We start from the raw sequence: 25,874 nt of genomic DNA on the forward strand, positions 1-25,874 counted from the left end.
AGAGAAGTTAAGGCTTGGAAATTTATCTTCCTGCATTTTGTGCAACAAGTCTGAAAAATCCCACTTACCCTATACAGATCCATAATTTGTGAAGCTGTGTACTCCTGGGATTGATTCAAGGGCTTGAATTTAATTTCAGAAGGTGGTTTAGCTGTAAAAGTAAATGGACCAGAGATGGTGTCCAAGTCATGGGTACCTATTGCTACTAACGCTCTTCTCCTAGAAAGATAGAAAGCAAAATAATAATTTTACTAGTAATATTTGGAGTTCCTTTGAGACAGTATTTCATGATGCTCTATACTCTTAGGCATTCATAGAACTTACTGAAAAAGTAGAAGGGCAATTTTGAGAAGCCTAGAAATTATTTTCACGAATAACATTTTAACAAATGTTAACAACACACCTAGCAGTCAAAGGAAAATCCAATCCTTAGCATAAATATAAATATAAATATATATAAAGCCTCTCTGCCACAGGGATGTGCAGTCTTACCATGTGAAAAAATCATACACATAGACACTATACACTACTTCCAAGTTAAGCACTAACCTGCAAATATTTTGGTGTAGTTTTTCTTGGAGGTCAATGAAACTATCATAACGTTCCTTGGTAAAAGTTATATTACGAAGGACTGCAGCTACAGCATGAGGACGGACATGGACAGTCTGCAATTTACAACAGCAACACATTATAAATTTCAAGTACACAAAATACACAAAACTAAAACTAATTAAATGTGCACTTCTCTTCATAAAACCCTCTTTTGAAAAATAGTAATCAAATGGAAAGTTCATGGAAAGACATCAGAATTCCAAAAGGGAAAAAAACCCAAACAAACCCATTCCAGGCCTGGTAAAGACAAGGTTTCCAATACACTGTGTAATGACCCAGGTCAATGCACTGTGAGCATCTGAAACTTTGATTTGATCTGCTACTAGGTTCACCCAAAATAATTTGTCTATTTTTCCTCCCCTTCCCTAAAAATAAATCACAATGAGTAGAGATATTTAAATTTCTTTAGCTTTTGTTCTGTAAATAAGATGTCCAGTCTCACTGTTCTTATAAAATTGGTACTGATACCTGTCTTGCTGGTCCAGAAACTTACTATAAATTTACAAAGGTGCAGTAAACACTTTTACCTCTCCAGTGATAATCAGCCTCTGACCTTCACCCTCAGGTGGTATTATTTTTTCATACCTAGGGAGATTTATCCTAGAATAAAAACAGAAATAAGTCTGTAACTGAAGGAAGGAAAGTTGCCCAAATGCAGGACACTTTAGAAAGGTATCAAAATTATATGTAGAAAACTTTCCTAGTAACATTTCTTGGCATGTAAATTAGCTAACTGTTTAAAACTTGTTTTCTATGGGATGGTAAACAGATTACTGAACTAGAAAGGAAGGACTCAAGAAGATAAAGTCATAGCAGAAAACCAAAATAAATAATTTGTTTTGGCATTTATTACAGACAATCACAAGGACGTTCGTCTGCAGGAGTTCTCTACAGGATAAGTCCCAAATGGAACAGCAGTTGAAAATTTTTTAGGACAGATCCAAAACCCAGTAACATTCTAGTCTAGTCTTCTAAAAACATACTAAAAAAATAGATCCTCCTCCAGAGGAACATCTGACGAATCTGATCTATGTATGTGATCATACTCAAAATCCAAGCAAGTGGCAAGTTTGTTTATGGGCCGGAAATGGACTTGTGTTTAAACAAATAACAAACCACACAAAAATATCATAACTCTGCATTACCTTTCTTTAAAGACCTGCAATCCTCGGACCAACCCTTCAAGGCAAAGAAGATCATAACGGTTGGCAGGAACATCAATTTTATAGAGAATGGTTTCAGATGCACCCTTTGCCTTTTCTTCACCTTTCTCTTTACTTATTATGTCTTTCTCAGATGTCTGAAATTAAGCAAAAATGTGTTTTTAACCTGAAATATCTTAACATTGTCAGGAGTATGATAGTTAAGATAATACAATAGGAAAAATTGTATTAACTAGAAGTTTAACAATGTAGTTTGGATTTATATAGCAAATGGACACACCAAATACCAGAAATGACATAAAATCTAAACCTTTCTCAGATTCAGAGATTGTAACGCAGTATACCAAAAGAAAGATTCACTGTTAGAGCTGCAATTTTAAAAAAAGATATTATAGAAGCAAGAGTTTCCATGCTAGCAGAAATGAGACCTTATTTTTGGCAATAGATCGGCAAATGACTTGTCATATCAAGTCTATTTTGAAATAAAACGCAACATATGATGTTCAGATGTCTTTTGATAAACATCATTAAAAGATCAATTCAAATTAAAAAGCAAAACCAAAGCAGGTCTACTTCAAAAGATTTACAGGCATACAGTTATCAGGCCTGGCAAGTTTTCACAAGTACATAATCTAAATCAAAACTTTAAATATAAATTAGATACAGCTTAGGTAACAATGTCCAGGACAAATACATTTTTGTGGCTATTGCACAGAGGAATGCATACAAAACAAGACCAAACAGATCTTGTAAAGTATGTTCAATACATGGTCTGTGGCCCCATTTATGCTGCTAAATAAAATGGGGCCAGAGACTGAAGACCAAGTGGCACAGACTGCCAACTTTCACAAAGTATAGCAATATACCATCTTGGGGTCTCTTGCTTCCAAGATGGTAATGTCTGGGGTTTTTTTCAGATTCAAAACACCTGTGCTAAGACAGTCCCTTACAACAGTATTTTATAACAACAACTTAAAGGTATGTGTTAATATTCAGCCCTGTGGTATGGAAATGTATGAGGATATTTCAGGATGAAAAGCCTGCTGCAGTGCTGTATAGATGGAGGGGACCTTCAAGTGTTGTCCACACTGCTTTTTGAGGATACCTGTGGCATGGTATCCTCCATACCTCTTCTTGGTACAAGCTAGAGGGCATCGGCCAACACTGTACCAGGGAATATGCTGGAAATCATGCAGTACAAACTCTTACCAAACATAAATGTTGCCAGTACACCATATCTACTGAAAAAGTAGCAAAAACGTTACTTACAATTTCATCAAGCTCCAAACCAAACTCAAAGCAAAGGTCATTAAATTCTTCATCAGCTGAGAAGAAAGAAGGTGAATTTTGGTTAATAAGCAGACCTCAGACTTTTAAAATAATTGTTTTTTGTTCTGAATGTTTTCAAACAAGGCAACAAATGCTATTTTGAAAAAAGGGAAAAGTAATTTAAAGAATATTCCTTGTATTTGCATCTGAGTAGCAGTTTCTTCAGTACATATTGCATTTATTCACACGTTATTCTTACAGCAAGGACTTCTGAGCCCCGCAGCCGAGCTTCACTACCAGCTCCTCAGCCAAGTTTGTCAGGGTAACTCTGGCCTGAACAGATAATGCAAACAGGAGGGAGGAACTGGACAGCTTCTGCCAACAGATACTTTTTTAATCAGTCGGCTTGTCATACGGAGGTGGCATCAGCCGTGTTATGACATGTGAGTAACACAGCCCCCATCGGAAAAGGGAGATTCACACCCATGTGTCTTAAGGGCCTGCCAACCCCAGCGTGGAGCTGCACGTCCCTAAACGCTGTTTCAGCTAAACAGACAGTTCATAAGCCACATTTCTAAAGGGCCGGGGAAGGAGGCCTGAATGAAAGCACGGCAATTCATCGACTGCTTTGCCTGCTCCCGCTTCTCCCCTCTCCTTTTCGATTTAACCGGTTCCTGTCACAGACCGTGACACCCCCACCAGACACCGCCATTTGGAAACGCGTGGTTCTGCTTTCCTGAGGGACCTGGGCCTGGCCAGCGGGGCGCAGGGAGGACACATGGCTTTGCCCGGCAGGCCGGGGGCTGGCGAAGGGCAGAGGGCTGGGGAGCACCCCCGATGCAGACACCACCACAGGTCCGAAGCCTGGGCCGCCGGCCCCTCGCAGCCCCGTCCCGCCCGCCCCACTCACTGTAGGTCCTGCCCAGCGCCTGGAAGAGCAGGTCCCGCTTCACGCTGACAGTCGGCATGGCTGCGGCCGCCTCGCCCGCGACGCGCCTGCGCCACCGACAGGCCCCCGACAGGCCCCCGCCGCGCCTCCCGCCGCGCTGCCTGACGGCCGCCCGCCTTTCCCACAGCCCGCTCTCCCCACTCCCCTCGTCCGCCGCCTCGGCGGTGCGCGGTCAGCCTCGTCGGCCTCCCGTGGAGCGGCTCGACCCGTCTCTTGCCCTCAGGGAGGCGGCGGGCGGAGCGGCGAGCACCGGCAGCGCGACGGGCAGCTACCGGCCGTGACATCAGAGGGGCGGGAGCCCCCGTACCCTCTCGGCGGCCTGAGGTGGGCGGTGCGGGGCCGGTGGCAGCGGGGCTGCGAGCCGCCGCGATCCCGCTGTCCCCCGGGGGAAACGGGGCGCAGCCGGGACAGCGCGTCTGCAAGTTTTGGGGTGTGGGGGTTTTTTTTCCATACTGGATATTTTTTTTTTATTGCTGACACCTGTCAGTGACAGGTGAAGCGCCGGGGGCGGGAGGAGGCTGTGCACGCGCCGGTTTAATTAAAAAGGACAGGATTAAACCCAAATGCCACGGGAATCTTACATTCTTAGCCGGCCGCCGTAAGTGCGTTCACTGTAAGAGTCTGAGGGGCGACGGTGTGCCCGGGAAGGGGGCAGGGGGTACGGCAGAAATGGCGCCTATCCCTGAGGAGAAGCGGCCCGCCCCGCTCCCCCGGCGCCGTTTGTTGGAGCCGGGGCGGTGGAAGCGGCCTTCCGAGAGCCGGCGGGGAGCGGGTTTGCCGGGGCGCGGGGGCGGAAGGTGTCCGGGGCGGGCTGCGGCGGGGCGGCCGCCTCCCCGTCCCCGCCCGCTGGGGCCGCGCCCGGGCCCCGCGGCCGTGGGCAGCGCCGGCGGCGGGAGGGGGCGCGTCCCTGCCACACAAGCCGGGGGCCGCGGGTGGCGGCGGCAGAGCGGCGCGGCGGCCGGCTGCGACCGGGACCGGGAGAGGGGCTGGAGCCGGCGGGTCCGTGTCTCCCTGCGCTCTCTCCCGCCGCCGGCATGAAGGTCGAGTTTGCCCCCATCAACGTCCCCCTGAAGAGGAGGATCCAGACGGTCGCCGTGCTGCAGTGGATCTTCTCCTTCCTCCTGCTGGGTAACAGCCTTCCTCCTCCCTGCCCCGGAGAGAAAAGGGGGAAAAAGTCAGCTTTTTCCTTAACCAGCATCAACCGTGGGCATCGGTCTGTGTCACCTGTGGTTCCACCTGGGATGAGAGGTGGCGAGTGGCTCCCCAGCTATCCCTGGGCGGGCAAGAGCATCACACGTCTGGACTTGGGCCTTCTCTGAAAACTTTGGATGGCTTTTTCTCTTTTTTGGGGGGGTCTATTTCTTTCTATGGGTTCTTTTTCGAATATGATGTTTAAAAGCTAGTGACCGCATCTTCTCATTGAGATGCCCACTAGGTTTCTGACAACTACCAACTTTTTAACTTTTTACTGAACTTTATGGTTATAAAGGCTGGCATGTGACTAATGGCTGTTTTCATTACTGATTTTGTAAAATAACTCTATATTCTGTAGTTCAATAAAATTCTCATTTAGCTAGCTGATGAAAATTAGTAAGGATCAACAGTGAACTGGCTTAAGGGCAGCCACTTCTGTAAATGTATTAAAAATGTCCTTACTTGCTTTAAGAAAGCGTTGCTAACAAATTTTCTTGGTAAACTTTTTTGTCTGATTATTCTTCCAAAGTGAAATTTCCTAATATCTTAATAGATTCCTATCACTAAACATTTATTCACAGGAGCAGATCTTACTCTCATGGCTAGTTATCTTGAACTTGATAAAATGAGTCACTTGATAAGGTAAGCTAAGCCTTAACGCTCTGGGACCGGATCCATGGATTGTGTAAATTGGCAAGAGGTTATTGAATAGTCTATGTGGAAGAAAACTCAGAATCTGAGGTGTGAAGCGACTGGCTACCTGTGCGTTACTGTAAATGTTGGAATGTTTTACCATCGCATGTGCTTTAGGACATATAAGGAGAAACGAAATGTGCACGTATCTTCCTTGTATATCTTGCAAATACAGTATCATTCAGTTGGTGGTTTCTTGTCTTTCAGACAATTGTTTTTAGGTTGTCAGCCCACACATAAGTGATTCAGGTGTGTGGGGTAAGCATGGAGGGTATGAAGCACCTTCATAGGTTTATCCTTAGCACTTCGCTGTTTTATGTTACCTCTAAACTGTATGTGGTTAGACTATAAACAGTTCATGTTTGTGGCAACGTTGTAAATAGCCTGTGCTACTGTTATTGAATTAGAACTTGGCATATCCATTAGTCCAGTCTAATGATAACACAGTGGAAGTTCAGTGGCAGTGGAAGGAAACAATTTTTATCCTAGGTTGGTTGGTAACAATGCTGGTGCAGAAAATCCCGTCCTTCTTTGCTTCCTAGAAGTGATTGGGCTGCAGAAAATCCTCAGTTGGTGCAGTTCAGTGGGAGAAGCAGGCAGCTGTCTTCTGCAGCTGGAGCTGCATGGGAATAAATGTCAAGGAAAATCAACAAGGAGGGCGTCTTATGGCTGGTTATGTTGAATACAGTGAGTGCACGCCATCATGAAAAAAATATGTTTGCAAGAATGCTTACATTTTGGTGGACAAATTGATTTTAGTAATAATAAGCTGCTTGTGCTTTCATGGGGATGTTGATCTTTAGAGCTATCCAAGGTGACCTTGTAACTTCGTGGGCGTACCTTTTCGGTCATAGGACAGTTGGAGTGATCTGGCTGAAAATTTTCGCTTAGCTCCAGGAAAATTCAGATGGCTGAATCCTAAATGACTTAAAGAAGGGAAAAATGGGTTGGTTTCTGAAGTTCTGGATTGCCATTATGTCTGGATTTTTCAGACTTCTATTTCTTGTCTCCTGAGCAGACAAAGCATGGAAACATTGTTTGTTTGTAAGCTCTTGAATTCAAGAGTGACGCTTCCAAATCATGTAGGGGATGCCAAAGTACAAGTGAAAATACTGTGTGAAGTCATGGCAGCATAGGTTGCAAGGGTGGGTGTTGTTTGGGGGTGGGTATGTGGCTGGAACTAGTTTATACCAAGCAAGTTCTTATGTAGATTCAGTCTTTTTTTTATATAAAAATATCTGCATGAACACCATGTAATAACTAATGGCTCATATTATAGATACAGGGATTCTGTTTGGAGCAGTGAATAAATGGGGTACTAGCTTAGTTGCTAAAGTTGTCCATCTAGGTATGCAGTGAGGTGCCATATCTTAATAAAACGTACCGATAGGACTAACAGATAAAGTAAGAGAACTCTAAAAATTAGTGCTCTGAAAGACAAAAGCTGAACTGGGTAATGATATCCTTTAGATCTGGGGAGTGACATGTGAAAACATGATCTGGCACCCAGAGTAAGCCGTAAGGGGAACATGGCTCTATTACAACTTGGAATACACAATATGACTTGCATAGAAGACTCTGAAAATGATGCATTGGTTTTATCTTCCCCTGAGACCCTTAAGAATAGCTGAATTTAATGTTATAAGCCAGTTGTGTTGTGTTAGTCTTTGCCACTGTCTCTCCAGGCTAGCTTTGTTGTAATGCTGCGTGGTTTTCTGAGACCATGGAACTGATGATTGAAAGTGCCCTCTTGCATGTGGGACTAAAGGTGACTCTCAAGTTGGCCCGAAACACATATATGCAATAGTTGTTGAAGACTGTGGATCTCATCACCACTTGTAGAAAGAGCAGATCAGTTGTCAAACACTGAACAAATAGCTTCAGTAGCATGGTACAAACAAGAAAGTTCGGCTTCTTTGCACAGTGTCCTGGCTTGGGCTGGTTCTGCACTACACATACGTTGCTTCTGCTGTAGAGCGTAGGCAGAATAAACATGCGCCTGCCCCTAAAAAGGCTGTACAGATGCACACAGAATTTCATTACGTACAAAAGGAACCTCTTTAAAATTCCGGGTATAAGTTGTTCTGCTTCCCTGCTTTGTACTCTGAGCTGCCAAAGTTCACCCTCAAACAGAAAAGACAAGTTCTCATTGTAGCAGTAGTTCTTCTGTTAGTTATCCAGGGGCATGACACCAGAAGCAAAAATGAGCTTGGAAATACTGTGATCTGTGTTTAAGAGCTTCTGGATTAGATGAGAGAAGTGCCCATGTAACAGTTTCCCACCCTGTGCCAGCTGAAACTGCTGTAAGGTTTTCTTTCCTGTGTGCTGTAGTAAGTACAGCAGACTAAAACAGTTTAGGTAAAGTTCCACGAAAAAAAAAAAAGTGTTTTAAATGGGATTCTTTCTTTTTAAAGAAGCAGAAATCCCAAAGAGCTTCAGGCTGAAGCATAATTTCAAGTCATTAGCGTTTCAGTGCTGAAACAGCAAATATATGAAGTTTTGCAGTTTCAGAGTACCTACTTTGGGAAAAAAAGTTGAAACAGACAATTTTGATAGATGTAGTTTTATACCTGTAATTACTGTTATTAGAGGTTCATCAGCTTGATGACGGTCCCGGGGCAGGTCTGGCCCCTTTCCACCTGCTGTGGCACCTACATTGTGTCCACCTGTGAAGCTGTGTGCTGATATCTGCTTGTGGGCTCTCTGTGCCATTGTCCAGCCCAACCCCAGGCAGAAAGTCACCTGCAGAAATGGAATCTCCAAGCCTGTAAGCGCCGCTGGTGTTTAGCGTGAAATCTTTGCTTTTAAGCTTGGAAATTTTTTTCTTAAGAACTTTGACTGAGTTAATTTTGCTGCAGTTAATAGTATGTCTGATATCCTTCTGTTAGTGTAGGTTTTCTTTTTTCTGGCACAGCGGGGAGCAGTGATTTCCCCTCGGTAGGTGAGCGCGCTGTGCTGCGGGGCTGAGCTGCGTGCCTCTGGGAGGGAGGTTCAGTTTGTATCAGTACCCGGGCCGGAGGTAGATCAAAGGGTTCGTTTCAAGGCAAAACAATTTAAACAAAGAAAATCGATGAGATTTGCGTTAAGTGCCCCTTCGCGGGTGCTTTAGCCTTTTGTTTTTCTTCCCCTCTAATGTATACAAATCAAATGACAGCGTTTTGGAGAAAACAAAGCCAGAAGGTGAGTGGGCGAGCTTCCCCTCTGCCAACTTCTGTGCATTTGATATGAAAAAGGACAGTGGGATTTGAGCGTGTACAAAATCAAATAGAGAACTAGGTAAATTGGGGGGGGGGGAGGGGGTGGTGTCTTGGTCCGGGCAAGGAGAGATGGAAATGAGAGAGAGTTTGACCCTATGACAACGATACCAGGATTTTATTTTGAGACAAGGTGGTGGTAAGGGAGGATGGTGCATCTTCTGTGGCTCACTTTCTGGGTCGAGCAGTGGCACGCTGGTCTTCTCCTTACTGGAGGCCTAGGAAGTGACTGTTGTGCATGCACCCCTCTGTTTATTTACGAAATAATAATATGAAATCAGTGCATAGTTCAAGGTGTACTTTAATATGCATGAAGCCACAAAATAATATGCTAAAGACATTAGCATATATTAAAGTACATCCTGTTCTCTAGTGATTAGACTTCTGTGCATGTAGCATGTAGGATGAAGTGCTCTGTTAATTGAAGTTGGCAGGAGACAGTTTGGAGTTGTGGATCTGGCTTCCGCAAAAGAATAGAAATGATGAAACGTTTGCCACAGAGTAAAATATTGCTGCTGGAGTAATAAGTGAGTTAAGTGTTGAGAAAGCAGGTGTCAGTGTAATGTGCTAAAGCAAAAAATAGCCTTTTCCCTGAACGTGTGATGGTGTTTTGTTATCTGGTGCTGATTTAATTCATCAGCTATAGCTGGCTAACTAAAAGGGTCTCATTCTTCCTCAGAGCCTTTTTAAAAAGAACTCTCTTTTGATACCTAAGAAAACTCAGCTCAGCTCTGCGAGCCTTTCCTAGCAGGCTGGCTGGCATTGCTGCTTGGTTTTGTCAGCCTGTGCTCATCTGTCCCCGAAGCCGATTACTGGCTCATGGGCAGGGACCAATGTGTAATCATGGAGAATAACAGGGTATTTACTGATGCTTGACTGACTAGTATTTCTAGGAATTCTACCTATGTTACTTATATCTTAGGGAGGGAATTTAAGCATGTGTCCATGAATATTTGTATCTCTGAAGAATAAGAACAGAAAAATGGCTGTGCTGCGTCAGGCCAGAGGCCCTGGCTTGGCAACCTGTATGTGACCATAACTGGTAGTGGATATGTAAGGAGAAATAAAAGAAACAGGAAATATGTAGACTACTTTTGACATGCTGTCTCGGGATTTGGTAATTAGTAACTCGAGGATTTACTGTATCCCGACGACTCTACAAGTCAATAGTCCCTAATGCTCTGTATCTCTAGTTTATCAGTATTTGTCAACGGAATTGCTTGGCTTGCTTGGGAACTGCAACCAAATTCCAGAGTAAACAGCCTATAAACCAGCCTTCAAACCTTGGCATCTGAGGGTTTGCATTTGTTATCATCGTAGTGTTGAAACACAGCTCCTTTGATGGGAAAGCTTATGAGTGGGCCTCCCAGTTGTGACCAATAAATTGAGAAAGGACCTCTGCCAGGGGAGACTGATAGCTATTCAACAAATAATGACCTCCTTGCTACCTTGGTCCTGGGGATGGCTACCAAATTCCTGTGGACTTTAACAATTTTCCAGTGCAGTTAGTTTAAATAAGTCCCGGTTTGTTCTTTGCTAGCGGTACAATTTTCGCTGGGCAGTTCCTGTATGTCATGGGTAGAAAGCCACAGCAAGTTCCCCTGGTTCTGGTGGGAATCTGTATATTGACAGAATTGCACAGACTAGTAGGATCTAAGCAGGATAGTACTAACATTATGACTTTTTTTTTTTTTTTTAAGAAAAGAGACTTTCTGTGTAAAAGCTGGAGAGGAGTACTCTGCAGAGGCATGAACTTGCCTACTGTTGCCTTTGCAGATTGCCTCCTCACGGGTGCTGTCTGTTGTCTCAGGTCTTCTTTTGGTAGCACTGTCAGAGTTCATTTGCTGTACGTGTTATTTCATTTACATTTCTATCCCTTTCTTTGCCATTTATGAATAATTTACAAAGTATTTCCAGGAATTAAGGCTGGTTTTATTTGTTTATTAGGGATGAATATTAGCAAATGTTTATTAGGGATGGAAACGTTACTGTGCAATTCTTCTTGTGTGTTCCCTCCAATGTTCTGTTCCAAAGCAGCGCAAACTGCTTTGCTTGGCTTTATGGGGTCCTACAGCGGTGCTCATTGGATTGAGATGAGCACCCTGGCCACCTAGGGTAGACCTGCGCTGGCCAGGCATCGTTTGTGACTGCTCTGAGAATAGAATAATAAAATCATAGAATATCTCAAGTTGGAAGGGACACAGAAGGATCCTCGAGTCCAACTCCCGGCTCCTCGCAGGATTACCTAAAACTAAACAAAATGACTAAGGCCGTCACTCAGTAATGGGAGGCTTTTCTTCTAGTGGACAATCTTAGCTGTGGTGGCCCTCACGGTAGATATTACTCAAATATTTTTGACTCCTTAGTAACTGCAAATGCATTCAGAGCTCCCAATTACTGGGATCACCCATATTTCCCCACCCAATGTGTTGGTTTCCTACTTCCTATCTCTGTGGCATTTAACATTTTACGAATTGGTGCCCACCTCTGCAAACTTAGAGGATAAGTAATGAGCGAAGCGTCAGGTGTTTGAACATCACTGGGCAGGATAGCTGCCAGTGCTGCTAACTAACACTGTATATGGTATTTTTCATCCATTTCTTGCAACAGATGAGCATCCACGTGTTGTAAATAGGGAAATGAAGGAAAAGGGACGCGCCAATGTTGGCTGGCAAACCAGATGTTCAGAGTCCCATGGCAGTGATTTGCCTTTTAATTCAGATTGCTTCCCTTTTGTCCCCACTGTTCCAATACACCACAGATGTATTTTCAAAGCTTTAATTCAAGTTTAAGCAAAAAAATATGCTTACAGTGACCACTGGAACTACATCCGAGGAGGCAATGATATAGTAAGGTGACAAATTCCAAGTTATTCACCTTTTGCCTGGAATTTGTTTATGAATTTATGTAAAATGGTTGCTATTTATTTACTCGCTGTCTTCTCTGAAGGAGAAAACAACTGGGTTTGTGTTTACAGGTTTATTGGTTTTGAGTCACCAGTGTTTAACTCATCTTGCAGGCTCTTAATGCATTGAAATAATAAGGAGGTATGGTAAAAGGAATTTGCTTTGCGTGTCTCATTGCCAATGCAATACTAAATCAGCTTAGTCCTACAAGATGCTGAACTCCCCTCAGGACGTGCTGACAGCGTACTTATCTCCCCATACCTTACATGCACGCAGGAATGTGTTCTAGCTAAAGCAAAGCAGTGAGCTTGTCGATCTCAGGTTTGTTTGTCTCCAAAGTATTAAATAGTGCTATCTGGCACTTACTACTGCTGATTTAATTAGCTCTCACGGCAAGGATACTTTGATCCAAAGCACATTTCGGGTATTTGGCTAGGAAACCGATAGTAAAAAGCCACGTGATTTTGCACTGAGCCAAAAGTCCTTCTGAAAGGAAGGGTAGGAAATAGAAATCCTTGCCAATTTTTGCATAACAACTTGAAATTAATTGATTTATGGCAATTAAAAAGCTTCTCATACTTATTCAAACTTAGACCGTAAACCTTGGCATCCTGTCCAGATTAGCATTCCTAGAAATTTCTATAGTTTCAGGATCTCTTCTTCAAAGAACAGGTAATGACTCTTGCTCAAAATATTTCAATGCCTATTTTGAAGTGTTGCTGGTATGGATTTCCCAGTGACTTCTCCCTCCGGAGCAGTGGAATTGAGCGTCATCCTACACTTTGTTACTTGTCCTGCATTAATGATGTTCCCCAGGACTTGTTGCAGCTTTTGGGAGTTTCCCACACTGACTTTGGATGTCTGTGGACCTCAGTTAGCTCTGGTATTTTTCTAGGGCTTTTACTGAGGTGCTTCTCTGTGCAAGACCGGGGTTGTCTGTTTAAGAAGTAGCTTCTGTCCTGATGGTACTGAAGAATAGAGTATCCCTCAAAACAGTAGATGTGATCCTGCTTCTGGTTTTATTTATGGCTGTTCCCTTCTTCCTTCCTCAGAACAAATACAATTCCTTCTTTTTCTGCTCATTCCCTGCCAGAAATGGGAATGTTCATCCCTTTCTTTCCTACTCAATCTAACCAGCAGCCTTGCTTGCTCTGTCTGCTTCTGGATTCTGCAGTAGTTCTCGGTTACTCCATGATGATATATCCATTTCTGCTCTGAAGGTGCAGTCAGACTAGGCACATGGGAAAGTTGGCTGAAGTTCAGAAAAAATAAGTATTCAGGTTGGAGGAAACACAAGAGTGCTCCTAGGCCAAATTAAGCTCAGAATTTCAGCAGCTCAAAACCTGCTTGATATAAGGAATCTGCTGTGAGTTTTCAACATCCAAGAAATCTCTCTCGAATGGAGCTGATCTTAACTAGGATGAATGGTTTTTACTCTTGGTCCATCTGCTTATTTCAGAGTTTTCAGGTCTGTCAATATTTACATTGTGTTAGGCAAATTATTGCCCGATGTACTTCTGTTATTTTTTTACTCTCGCTCTATTTACTTGTTTAGCTCAACATGTTTCACCAGTGTAACTCCTTTTAGGACATAACAGGACGTTGCCCTCATGTATGGCCCACAACTGACTGGATTTCAAAGTACCACTTCTGCTTTGTAAAATGTCACAGAAAAACTCCTGGTTTATATCTGCCTATTGAGACTTCCAGCGAGAGCCATGTCCTGTTTTGCTTGCCTTTCTATAAATACATGATGTTAAGCCCTGGCCCCCTTGCAAACCTGGAACTTGGCACCTGCTGAATTACTCCGATAGGTGAGCCCGCTGCGTTTGGCTCACAGGACAGGGAGAGCAGCGGCTGCAGCTCTGCCGCGCTTCAGCCAGCGCTGGCCAGAGCTGCTTGAGTTGCTGCAAGAGCGCGAAATTCTGCAGGTCCTGCCAAGGTAGTGTTTCCATAGGGAGTTGCCCTGCGTGATTATTTCAGGGTTGAGCCCCAAAGTAACACATTCTGTTTAATCAAACAACTTTTTCTGGCTTTTTGAGTTGTGTATAATACACTGCCTATGTATTGTTATTGTGATAGGATGTTACAATTCTTACTAATCTGGGTCTGAAAGTGTCGGGACTTAAAACTGCTGTTGTTTTCCCATAGCAACAGTGAGTTACCACTTACAGCGACATGTTTAGAGGCTGAAATGGAACTTGTTAATGTTTTGGTCTTGTCTAGTGTATCTCCTTGGCCAGTCACAGAGCACTTTTCACAGGGGAGTAGAACTACCGTTCCTATTTTATAGCTAGAGAAGTTAAGAAACAGAAAGGGAAAATGATTGCCTGACACCACTCCCAATAGAAAAGAGATCTTGCTGTGGCTCCCTTTCCCTGCTGTCCTTCCCTAGCTCTCCTCCCTTCTTCTCGCTCACTGGAGCATCACATCTGTGTCAGCTCTTGCTGTCTCCTTTTATTCTGCCTTAGGTAAAACGGATGCTCTCTACCAAACGTTAGTGTTCACCCTCATCATGGGGAGAAGACAAAATGTGCTGGTTCTCAGCTTATGCTTTTGCTTTATTAAAGTAAATCATCATCCTCTTAGACTTATTTCTCCAGTTGTGAAGTAGAGTAAGAACTATAGACTGAGGTGGTACACCCTTGTAGGTGTTTCACTCTCAGTGTAACAACATTCACACAATGTGGGATAAGCTAATTTCAATTTGTAAGCATTTTGAGTAACATCCATAAAAAAGTGTCAGGGCTGGGAATTCAAGGTCTTAAAAGGAGACAGGTGTGATCCATGTTCTCCGCGTGTTCCTTTTTTGTCTCTTGTAGCACAGTTTTGCTGTGGATTCTTCGTGATCCTGATCCTGGGCAACTTTTGGTTCCTTGCTGTCCTGTACCTACTGTGGCTCTACCTCGACTGGGAAACGCCATGCACAGGGGGCAGACGGTCCCAGTGGGTCAGAAACTGGACTGTTTGGAAGTACTTTAGGGAATACTTTCCCATTCACGTGAGTAAACGTTTTCTCTGTAAACATTGGAACAAAGACAGCTTGAATAGCCATGAGCACGGATAGATGTCTCAGACTCATCTTTGGTAAAATTCTAATACTTACTCCAGGGTGTACTTCTTTTTAAAACATGGGAAGTCTGAGATTTATTGACAAAAAGGGGCAGTGGCTGATTTTCCGCTGGGACTGTTGGATCACAAGGTAGTGCCTCAGCACAGTAAGTGCTAGACTTGATATCTTCAGACACATCTATTTAACTTTGTTCAGCTGTAAAATGGGAAAGTGGTTTAAAGTGCTCAGAAGGAAATTAATTTTCATCAGTTCTGTGTCTTGTCAATGTTCAATCTCTGTACTTGTTTTTGAGAATCCTTCTGAGGTAAGTATTCTAATGTCCTCCCTTGACTCTGTTTTTCAGCTTATAAAAACTTCAGATCTGAGTCCAAATCACAACTACTTGCTTGGCTTTCACCCTCACGGCGTCCTCGTAGCTGGAGCCTTCGGAAACTTTTGTACCAGTTCAAGTTTCAAAAACTTATTTCCTGGGCTTACTCCGTATCTTCATATCATGCCCATCTGGTTCAGCTGTCCCTTCTTCAGAGAATACATAATGAGCGCCGGTAGGTAAAAGCAGAATGTCTCAGCTGTTGCCCTGTGTTGTAGCTTCTGCTTCAAACGTAGGGTCCTATTCCTGTACCTGTGAGTGGTAAGTAATTTCATTTCAGAAGGATCAGCTTTGGTGCTAAGTTAAACCTCTGTTTTATGATGAACAAATTGTCTGCAAAACAATTTGAAAGGTTTTATCAATAGGTTTGTTAAACTATATCACTAAGCTTTTTATCTTTCTGAAAAAAAATGCTGGTTTTCCTGTCCACCATGAGACAGCAGTACTGAGTACCAGTTATTTACAAGAAGAGACAGGCGTATTAATTTATAATTGTTACTTAGTCACTGCACAGACACTTGTAAAACAAGTTGAGGATAATCTCTTACCTGAAAGGCTTAAAGTACTCCTCATTCCAAATATCTTTCTAGTCAGAAGTTAGTTACCTACTGGGGTAGGGACTGGACTGAGGTTCCATATTGCAAATTTGTGTAATTTCAATGGAGATGTAAACTCTAAAGACAGGAACCTTTTTTTCCTCTGTTCTGAGTAGCACTTGTCGTAAAGGGGTGATATTAATGACTGGTACCGCAGTAATAAAAGATAAAAATAACAAGCAATAAAGTTTGGGGAGCAGAAGATTGTATAATGAGATCAGGACTAATGTTTCCCCCCACAGTGGTTTAATACAGGAGTTATTTTACTTAAATTCATTAAACTAGAGCTTTTGGGTAAGTACGGTCTGGTGCACAAAGCTAGGTTTGGAAGACAGAGATCCAGCTCTTATTCCTGACTGCAACACAGACACTATTCAGCTGCTCCATTTGTAGAAACACGCCCAGCATGTTGTTCAGATTAAAATCAGAATTGTATATCCATATACACTTCAACATACCAGAGAATGCCCTTCCATGCAAGTGTTATTTCTGAGGGGATTCTTTCAGGCTTGGGATTGGCAGTGGTGGAAGATGGCAGTTTTAAACATTGCCTAGCCTGGAAGTCAGCTATACATGTTTTTGGCATCTTGACCCATAGGAACAAGTAATTTACCTGCTAGATGAGAAATAACTTGAGTAAAAAGCATGCTGAAGAATAGCCAGAATTGTAGCTCATTCTTCACAGGTACGTAGCTGATAAACTAGATATACCTTTGGTATAACAAAATGCTTCCCAAATCTTCCCTGTATTGAAAGCCGTGCTGCTAGCACATTGTTTCATCTCACCACCTCTGTCCCCGAAGCCTACTGGGCTGCGGCCATCCTTGTCGAGGTCCCGAGCTGCTGCGTGAGTGAGCGGGAGCCGTGCCCTGAGCGCGGGCCAGCATCTGGGCTGCAGCAGGCAGATAGAGTTGTCCTGTGGAAAGACAGCGGCTCTTGCTTTCTCTTCCAGAGAAAACACACGCCGACCGGTGAACAACCATCACTCAAATTATTTGTGAGTCTCAGGTCAGCTGCATTTTTCAGAGTAACGATGACTGTGAAGATGTATATGGCAAATGGAAGTAGCTTTTTACTGAGGTCTGAGCTTGCTTCAGTAGCAAGCTATTCCTCTCAGTGGCCAGCTCGCAAAACTAGGTCACAATCATCTTCCTTTTCTTGTGAGTTTTTCATAATCCATGTTGTAATGTCCCTAATAAGGAAAAAAAAAAAAAGCAAGCAGGTCACAGGAGATGAAGTCTCTGCTTAGCAGCATCCAAAAGACCACACCTTGATAGTCACCCTATAAAAGACCACCAACAATGCGAACTAGACTTGATCTCTAGGTCTAATTTAGGCTATATTAATTCAACACCATGTAATTAAATGTGGCTTCTGTGTAAATGGTACCACTGTGAGCCTTTGAAGTAAAATTTATGGCCCAAAGGACTCTGGAGGGGCCAGATGCATATCTGTTAGAAAGGGGATTTTTTTGAAGCCCCGAGTTCAGAGCAAGGTCTAAGTTGAGGTTAAAGGCTCATACAGCAGTGTCCCTCTGATTAGAAGTATCGGAGTTAGCAGGAGTACCAGGAAAGCTTCATATATTCTGCTATTTTATCCTAAATAGATTGACGAGTGCCAGGCCCTGGTTGCTAGACAATGAGGAGCTGCAGTCATTGGGAGCGGTACAAGTGACCCTTTTCTGCTCCTTCTGATGCTGCCGTGTCATTGCCTTGGATGGGGCTGCTGCTTTATCGCTTTGAAAAGAGCGGGGGGGATCAGCTTGGCACTGTGGACCCGTGTTTAAGCTAACAAGTCCTCTATTCATTCTGTTAAACCCTCTGTGCCTGTGTTTGTATGCACCTGCTGTATGGCTTTAGCTGCTGCCTCTCAACAGTGTCTGCTGCCGTTCAGCTCTTCTGTTCTCGGCACAGAATCTCTCTGAGGCGGAGTTAAGTTGGCAGAAGAGCACGCTCTTCCCTCAAGATCTCAAAACACCGGTGACAGGCAAACAGCATTTAGCTCATCAGGGTGAAAGCAAAAGACTTACCTAAGACCAAATCTCTTGCAGAGTGAGGGGGTTTGAACCCTGACCTGTGCTGTGATCATTTTGAAACATCATTTAGCTACTGAAAAATATTTCTTAAATACCACTGTACTTGTACATGAAGATCCAGCGGTCACTCTTGTAATGTTTGCTCCTGAAGGCATGGTTTCTGCGTCCAAGGAGAGCGTCTCGTACGTGCTGGATAACAAAGGAGGTGGCCACGCATCCGTCATTGTGATCGGAGGAGCAGAGGAATCTCTGAATGCACATCCTGGAAGTTTAACGTTGAACATCCTCAAGAGGAAGGGCTTTATTAAAATGGCCTTGAAACATGGGTAGGTTTCCCATCTGGGCTGCTGTAGTAAGCATGTGTTGAATACAGATTGATTCTTAAATAGTTCATATTAAAGATAGTAAACTCATAAAATTAGAATTTGAAAGAGTTACTTGTCTAAGAACATGCAGATGTCTGGCACAGGAGCCAGTCTGTCCACCTAGATCCAATCTGGGAGTGTTGAAAACTCCCTTTGACTTTCATAATTTGTAAGCAGTAGGTGTTATTAGCATATCTTGGTGTTATGTTTCAGTTGTTTTTTGCCCTAGCAAAGAGTAAGAATTATGAAACAATATTAGTAAACCTTGGCTATTATTGCTGAGTGGAGCAGACATTCTGCTTTCTGTTCTGTAAATTGAAGTTATATTAAGATAGAATTTTCTTATCATTTTAAGCAAACAAAATAAATCTTAGAAAGCTAGGCCCTGTTTTATTAAATCACTGAAAATGGTGGTCTAAGAGGATTTGGTTTCACCTTTATTCTAAAGACTTTCTTTTGAAGATTATTATTTGTAAAAGTAAGTTTCTGGGAATTTTTGGTGAAAATCTCAAGAAAATCTAGCTTACGTTTTACTATCGTACAACCATCAGTGCGTAATAAACAGAGGTGGTATTAATATCTTGTGAGTGATTTACACAGTAGAAGCTATTGTATTTGCACTGGGCTGGTCTAGATGTCTTGTATACTAGAAATATTGCAATCAATGACTTGTTCCTGCAAAATCTTTCTGAACAGCTCCCAGGATGATATATTGACATGCGAAGCAATGAGAAAAAAAATATTAGCCTTGAGAAATCTGTAACAGTTTTTTGAGCTATTAGCTGTAAAAAAGGCGGTCTGAGAAGAAGAGCTTTCTGGTTTTGCACACTATGCTGAGGTCCATTTTTTCTAGTAACTATTCTGTGTCAAAATTCCAAGACGGTTTCTTATACTTATCACTAGGAGACTCATAAAGGACCTATTCTCCGATAGAAAGTAAAACTTTAGTCTAATTTGCACCCAAAATCAACACTTGTGTATTTAAATTGGGACTTCAGTGCCTAAAAGAGTCTTTACTCCAGTGGGATCCTAAACGCTATCAGTAGTCTTTATTTCTTAACCATAAAGTTTAGAAGAATATTTAGGTGCCATTTTTTTCATCATGTCCATGTATATCTGATCTGTCAGATCAAAGGTTGGTGTTTATCTCTCATCTAAACTGATTTGGATTGAGAAACTAGATACACCTGTGCCTCTCATGGCCTTGATTTCAAAAGCATCCCCAACACACAACAACAAGATCAGGACACTTACAAAACACAGGAATGGCCACTTCTTTCCTAATGATGTCCTTTGTTTCAAATGATGTTCCTCCTCTTCTTAAAGATGAGGCTTTTCTAGGTAATTAAGCCTCTTTCTTAACAGAAAGGCATGATGAGGCTTTTCTAGATAACTTTTTAGATAACTTAAGATCTACAGATAACTTTTTCTAGATAACTTAAAAGCCTTTTTCAAGAAAGAGACTTCGTTCTCTAGAGCCCTCCACTAGGGTGTTAACGCCTGCCTCTGCCCCTGTGACTTGAAACCTAACACCTCGCACATGGTCACCTTAACCGCCCGGCTACAAGTCAGTCTGGGTCTAAACACTGGCAAGAAAAAACACTTGCGGGAGGTGGGTGAGAAGAACCACCTGCTGTTGATGCCTGCACGTGTTTCTGGTGCTCATCATCTGCAGCATCAAACAGCAAGAGAGGAAGGGGCGGTGCGGGGACCAGGGGCAGTGAGGAGACCTGTGCCCTCTGGCCCTGGCTCCTGTACTGCCAGCACAGAAGCTGCGGTTCCTCAGTTAGGAACTTGTCAAATGTGGTCTGAATATGTCGGCAAAAGTCCTCTGCGCTTCTGGAAGAGGCATTTTGGTCCGAGGTAGTACAGCTATCTGATGCAAAGTGAAGAAATCCTAAAGACATGAAAGAAATGACGAATCAGCTGACTTATCTTTAGTTTCACAATCGTAAGTTACTTATTTCTCTGTCTCAACCTCCTACATAGCATCTTGCAAAAGCCTTCACCAGATTAAAACAAATCCCACAGTCTCAGGGTGCTATTGCACCACAAGATGTTCCTGTTTGTCTTAGTGTTGTAGTAAAAAGTGGGGTATTTGCACAGCCACAGTATGTACCAGGCTTTTAATATTTCCTTTACAGGTGGCTGGGTGATATATGCTGTATTTGAGAAAGAACCTTTGAGCAGACGCCAATCAGAATAGTGACTGGGAATGACAGTCCTTGGGGTTCCTCAGGCTTGAGAAGCTGCAGAAGCGTTTGTTTCTTCTGTACAGGTGGATTTTGATTGTCCACAGTACTTTCCAGCCAGCTCTGTGCTCAACTCATCCTTCCCAAGCATTCAGAGCTCCGCAGCAATTCATCTTGACAATATTACAGCAATGCGGCTCTTTTACAGTAAGGCTTTTCTCAAAGATAGTGTGGGCTGAATTGAGCTAAGATATAGAAGCTCAGGCTTAAGTAAAGCAAATAAACCACCTCTGTATCCTTCAGAGACTGCTCGGGATTACCCTGCTCTTTTTTTTCCTTAAACTCTGTAGAATACGATTTAACGAAACTAAGCATTAATCAAAAAGCGTACTGCAGTCAAGGTTTTAAATATAGCGGTGGTTTTGGAGACAACTGCAGTGATTCCGTCCGCCTAAGCAGTTTGTCCCGGAGCTAGTCAGTGCCTTTCCTCCCAAGCCAACTCATGAACTGAAGGAGAATTCATTAGGCTGCGCAGGAGCCAAAGTGAGTTAGTACAATTTCTGTGGGTAGGATTTGACCTCTGGTAATAATGGATTAAGGCTCGCATTTTCAAAGAAGTCTGGAGGAAGCAGGATTTCACTGGGAATTGGACAGCAGGGGAATTTGGCACTGCACTCCTGTCTGTAAGGATGTCTGGTTTTTATCACGGTTTTTGTGCTGAAATGAAGTGCGTGCATTACCCCGGTCAAAAGGCAGGAGAAAGCCAAGATCTGGTTTTGATGCCACCCAGCTGGGAGCATTATAAGGTTAACGATGACGTTTCTTTGCTTGCCAAGGGAGAAAATGCTGTGGTGGACTTGCTGAAATAGCGGTGGATAAGATCATAATTGTAATTATGATATATACAACTATTAATTTTTATGATTATGAACAGTCATAAAAAGTTGTGATGCGTACCAACCAGCTAAATACTGCCCAAAAGCTAGTTGCTAGTTATATGCCAGTCACTTGTGTTGTGGGGTTTTTGTGTTGGTTTTTTTTTTTTTTAAACCCCAAAGCAGCTGCATATCCGAAGAGCTGAATGCCTGTTACTGATGAAGTCTAGAGCTGCCGACGCTTTCTGGGCTGGTTGTTGTGAAACCGTTTCCATGCTGCCGTCGGGAACCGCAGTGGAAGCACGGGCTGATGCGGGATTCTCAGTGTGCTCCTTGTTTTACAGGGCTCACCTGGTCCCAGTGTTTTCCTTTGGGGAAAATGAACTATTCAAGCAAGTCGCAAACCCCAAAGGTTCACGGCTCAGAAACGTGCAGGAGAAGCTGCAGAAGATAATGGGCTTTGCTTTACCACTGTTTCATGCTAGAGGAGTATTTCAATACAGTTTTGGCTTAATACCTTACAGGCAACCTATTCATACTGTTGGTAAGTTCCCCGTGCCTTTTCTAATGCTTTTGCAAATGTTTAGAAACACGTAAGTGTGCTACTAATATCTGTGCAAATTTATAAATCTGTTCTAACAGAAACAATTGGTTACCGTGCATCTAAAGCAAGGATGTGGGGTTTAAAATAAATATTTCCTTTTTTTAAAAACATTCCTGTCCTCCCCCAATTAAAAGGGGAGATTCTTTTCTCCCTTTCCCCTTTCTGTCCTAGGCCAAACTTTATTCTTCATTCGCAGTTATTCACAGGCTTCTATCCTCAGCAATCCTCAAGGGAACCCAAGAGTTTGTCCAGCCCAGACACAGCTCTGGAGCTGCTGTTGCGGATTCTGGACACTGTGATTAAGATGCCCGGCACCTTAATTTCCCAGCCCTGCAGAGAAGCAGCGGTTGGGTGTCTCAGCTGATGCGTGGCCGCCGTGGTGGTGCTCCAGAGCAAGGAAGGATCTGGTGCAGCCCTGACCCGGTGCTCGTGGGGACTGGGGAGAGACGGAGGAGGTCAGGGAGAGGGCACCTTGTGGCAGCTCTGCCACAGCCCTGCCGCAGGCTGCGGCTTCAATGGCATTGCAGCTCCCTAGAGTCTTTCCTTCCCTTTTGTTTTTTTTCCCCAAGGAAAGATCCCTTCATGTTTAATTGAGAGCATGCATGCCATGTCGACAGGCAGTTGGGAAGAGATTTTTCCCCAAAAGCTTTCATCCCTGGTTGTTTGCTCTCACTGGAGTGTAGGACTGAATGTGTCTTTTTTTTTTTTTTTTTTTTTTAATTGGAATGGCTCTAACTAGTGCTACTGGCAACCACACCTTTAAAGAAAGTTGTGCTGGGCATCATGCGAAGGGACTAGCTGGCAGTCTATGTGTTTTGGATGGATCATTTTTAGGCTCTGAGCTGAGTGAACTAATGAAGCCTATTTCTACAGAAAAGTACATCGAGTGGTACTCCACAAGGGACATTTAAGAAGGCCCACCTTTTAGTATGGTTAGTACAACTCAAATCAAAAATGTTTAAGGCAAAAATGTAGCTCTTTTTATGTTAAATTTCATGCCGCTCTGTGTCTCATCAGTGCATATAGTTAAATGTTTTAGAAAAGATTTAATTTTTGAAGCCCACGTTGCGCACAGGCAGGCTAAAAATGCCACTTATTTTAAAGCCAAAAAGTTTTCAAAGCACTGGAATGAGAGAAACGTATTTTCTGCAGTTTTCCTTGGGCTGATGATATAGAGACTGTTCTGAAGCTTAAAACGCCTTTCGCTTTGAGGCAAATCTTCATCATTGTAACGCTTACTGCAAGGACAGAGGTGGTCCATGGCTAAAGCACTTGAGTGCTTCAGATCAGCAAGACCAGCATCTTGAAGCAGAACTTACATGATCTCAAGAAATCCCCTACCTTTGGTGTCTCTGTTTCCTCATGTTTGAAAGCTATCAGCGTGTTCCCGGATTCTTGGGGAGGGTCTCGGTATGGCTCAACACGGCTCTGAAAGTGTTAGCTCAGCTCCTGAAAGCTGCAGAGTCACGCTGAGCTCCACCCGAGCCGGTTACCCGTGCTGACAACGTGGCCGGGTGTCAGCGAGTTTCCTCCTGGTTCAGAAGCTGTGGTTCCTAAAGCAAGGAGGTGCAATTCAGCAAAACCAAGGTCCGTGAAGTTTGGGTGTTTTGGGCTGGACAAGTGGAGTACTTTTGTTTTTCCTGAAAATTATTACTGAATTTTCTGAATAATCTTCAGAAACAGAATCAACTCTCAAATATTAAATTAAGCATGTTGCTTAAAGCTGCATAGAAAACTAGAGATGAGTGTAGTTTCCAATTCCACAAGAAGTCTCTGCTCGTAGGAGAAGAGACCGCTGCAGAAGGGCTTGGTGGTGGGGGTTGTTTGATGTTTCCAGTAATGCTTCTGGAAATCCTGCATTGGATGTATATTGATTTCCCACCCCCGCCCCCCAAGGTATTGCTCAGTGCAGGGCTGGGTTCTCATTCTCACCCGTAGCCACCTAATGTCTGAATTCCAGCACCGTGTAGGGCCCGAGAGCTGTTGGCAGCTGGAGCTGCAGCAGGAAAATGCAGAATCAGCCCCTTTGTGGTTCTGGCTTAACTTCCCTTCCTGTTAGTCAACACCATCCAATTTGAAGTCGCAACATCTGCTGAAAGGGATCTTCGGGTGCCTTTATAAAAGCTCCTGGGGGGTGCTTTTAACTCTCTGCTCCTCTACAGACTTCCTCTGTAATCTTGGTCGGTCTATTAAGCTCTCAGTGCCTCCAGTGCAATAATAGGTGTCAAAATCTGTGGTGATTGAACAACGCAAGGAAGACTGAGATCATGGGAAGCTTCTCTTAGCTTATCATAGGCTTTTAAGCGGTAGCTTTTTGCGGAGGAGGAGGAGGAGGCTGCCCTCTGGACTGCTGGGGAATTACCTCCCGTGCTCCCTCTCCCTCCAACAGAGCAGGTCGCAGGCTTTGTGCCGTGCTTCTTGCCTGGAGGACGCTTCAGTTGGATGAGACTGGTGGGCGATGGATGGTTCAGAGAGACCTTCCAGGGTCTGGAGGTTTTATGCGCTTCCTAGGCTGAGGTAGCCAACATAATCTCTGGCGCTGGTGCAGCGATACCCATTCTGAATAAATCGGAGGCTATCTGTATTTCCTTCAGTCCTGTTCACGTGGCTGCGTGCTTGAGGCCACCACTATCCTCTTAGGCATGTCCCTCACACTGGATACTGTTAGCTTTCAGAGCAGAAGATGGTGAGAAGGTACATTTTTTTTAAATGCTGTTTTGAACTTGTGGAGTACTGCCCCGATGGCAAGACAGCACGTGGCCCATGGGATTGTACGTTGAAGTTGTGACCTGCTCCTTCAAGTAAGGGCTTAACCCCTTCCTCATTTTGCTGCTAAACTGAAATGATGGGGGGGGTGGGCGTTTAAATTCACGTGATCCGAACTCGAGCAAAAGGAAGTGGAGAAGCAGAGCCAGGGCTCAGGCTTGTGAAAGGCAGGATCAGGCCCTGGGGCAGGAGAATTGTGCCGTGGTTCTGCCGCCTGGCTGGGAGCGGTGGTGGAGCTGTTACTGGAAGGAGAGCAGTTCTACATGAAGAGAGATGTCAACGGAGCTAATGCTGCTCTTGTGTTTGATTTACAGTGGGAAGCCCCATCCCTGTAAAACAGAACTTGAACCCCACCACTGAAGAGATTGAACAGCTACATGCACTGTACCTACAGAAACTAAGAACATTGTTTGAAGAACACAAAAGAAATTATGGGATCCCTGAGCATAAATCTCTCATCTTCGAGTAGCGAATTATAATTCGTAACTCCAAATCTTGGGGAAAAAAGCAACGTATGCTGAAAGATGTCTTTCCTGCAATCGGTATTTTGCAATCTGTAATTATCCTTGTGTAAGGAATAATTTTAAGAAGGGATTATTAGATGATTTATTGATTTTTATCTTACTCTTGGGGAAAAAAAATAAATAAATCCTTAAGGTGTGAGCCTGGAAGCTGTGAGCTGTTTTGAGTTGTCCTTTTAGGTTTATTCGTACCAGAAATGCTCATGAGAAACTCAACATGCGTGTTCTTACCACCATGGTACCTAACCGTAGGTTGAGCAGAGGAAATTGTCCCAGCGTGAGATCGCGAGCAAGAAAAGTAAAAACCTGAGAAGTCCGTGATTATAATTTGAGACATTTACTGGCACATATTAAACATGACATCAGGTTGTTCTCTGAATAGCAAAAAACCCCGCTGCTCTTCTGTAGAAATGAAGGCATGTGTTTTCAGCTATTAT

General features: G+C 43.5%; 2 protein-coding genes across 2 annotated transcripts in view; one reads left to right on the top strand and one right to left on the bottom strand.

Annotated features, from left to right (window-relative positions):
* The window catches only part of FARSB (phenylalanyl-tRNA synthetase subunit beta), a 39,270-nt gene extending 35,212 nt beyond the window's left edge, over positions 1–4,058 (bottom strand). The window contains exons 1-6 of the mRNA XM_074593254.1: positions 3,955–4,058; positions 3,045–3,100; positions 1,758–1,912; positions 1,140–1,212; positions 550–665; positions 69–219 (exon numbers count right to left, since the gene is read on the bottom strand). Of these exons, the coding sequence (XP_074449355.1) occupies positions 69–219; positions 550–665; positions 1,140–1,212; positions 1,758–1,912; positions 3,045–3,100; positions 3,955–4,012 (609 nt within the window). The 5' untranslated portion in view covers positions 4,013–4,058. The remainder of the gene's footprint in view (positions 1–68; positions 220–549; positions 666–1,139; positions 1,213–1,757; positions 1,913–3,044; positions 3,101–3,954) is intronic.
* Positions 4,059–4,708: 650 nt separating this feature from the next.
* Positions 4,709–25,579, top strand: MOGAT1 (monoacylglycerol O-acyltransferase 1). Its single transcript, XM_074593255.1, has 6 exons — positions 4,709–5,121; positions 14,863–15,041; positions 15,457–15,658; positions 18,266–18,440; positions 21,891–22,090; positions 25,231–25,579. Exons 1-6 carry the CDS (start codon positions 5,028–5,030, stop codon positions 25,383–25,385), a joined length of 1,005 nt encoding a protein of 334 aa, XP_074449356.1. The 5' UTR covers positions 4,709–5,027; the 3' UTR covers positions 25,386–25,579.
* Positions 25,580–25,874: the final 295 nt, after the last annotated feature.

Source organism: Larus michahellis, chromosome 6 (assembly GCF_964199755.1).
Source record: "Larus michahellis chromosome 6, bLarMic1.1, whole genome shotgun sequence".
Classification (NCBI taxonomy): Eukaryota; Metazoa; Chordata; class Aves; order Charadriiformes; family Laridae; genus Larus; species Larus michahellis.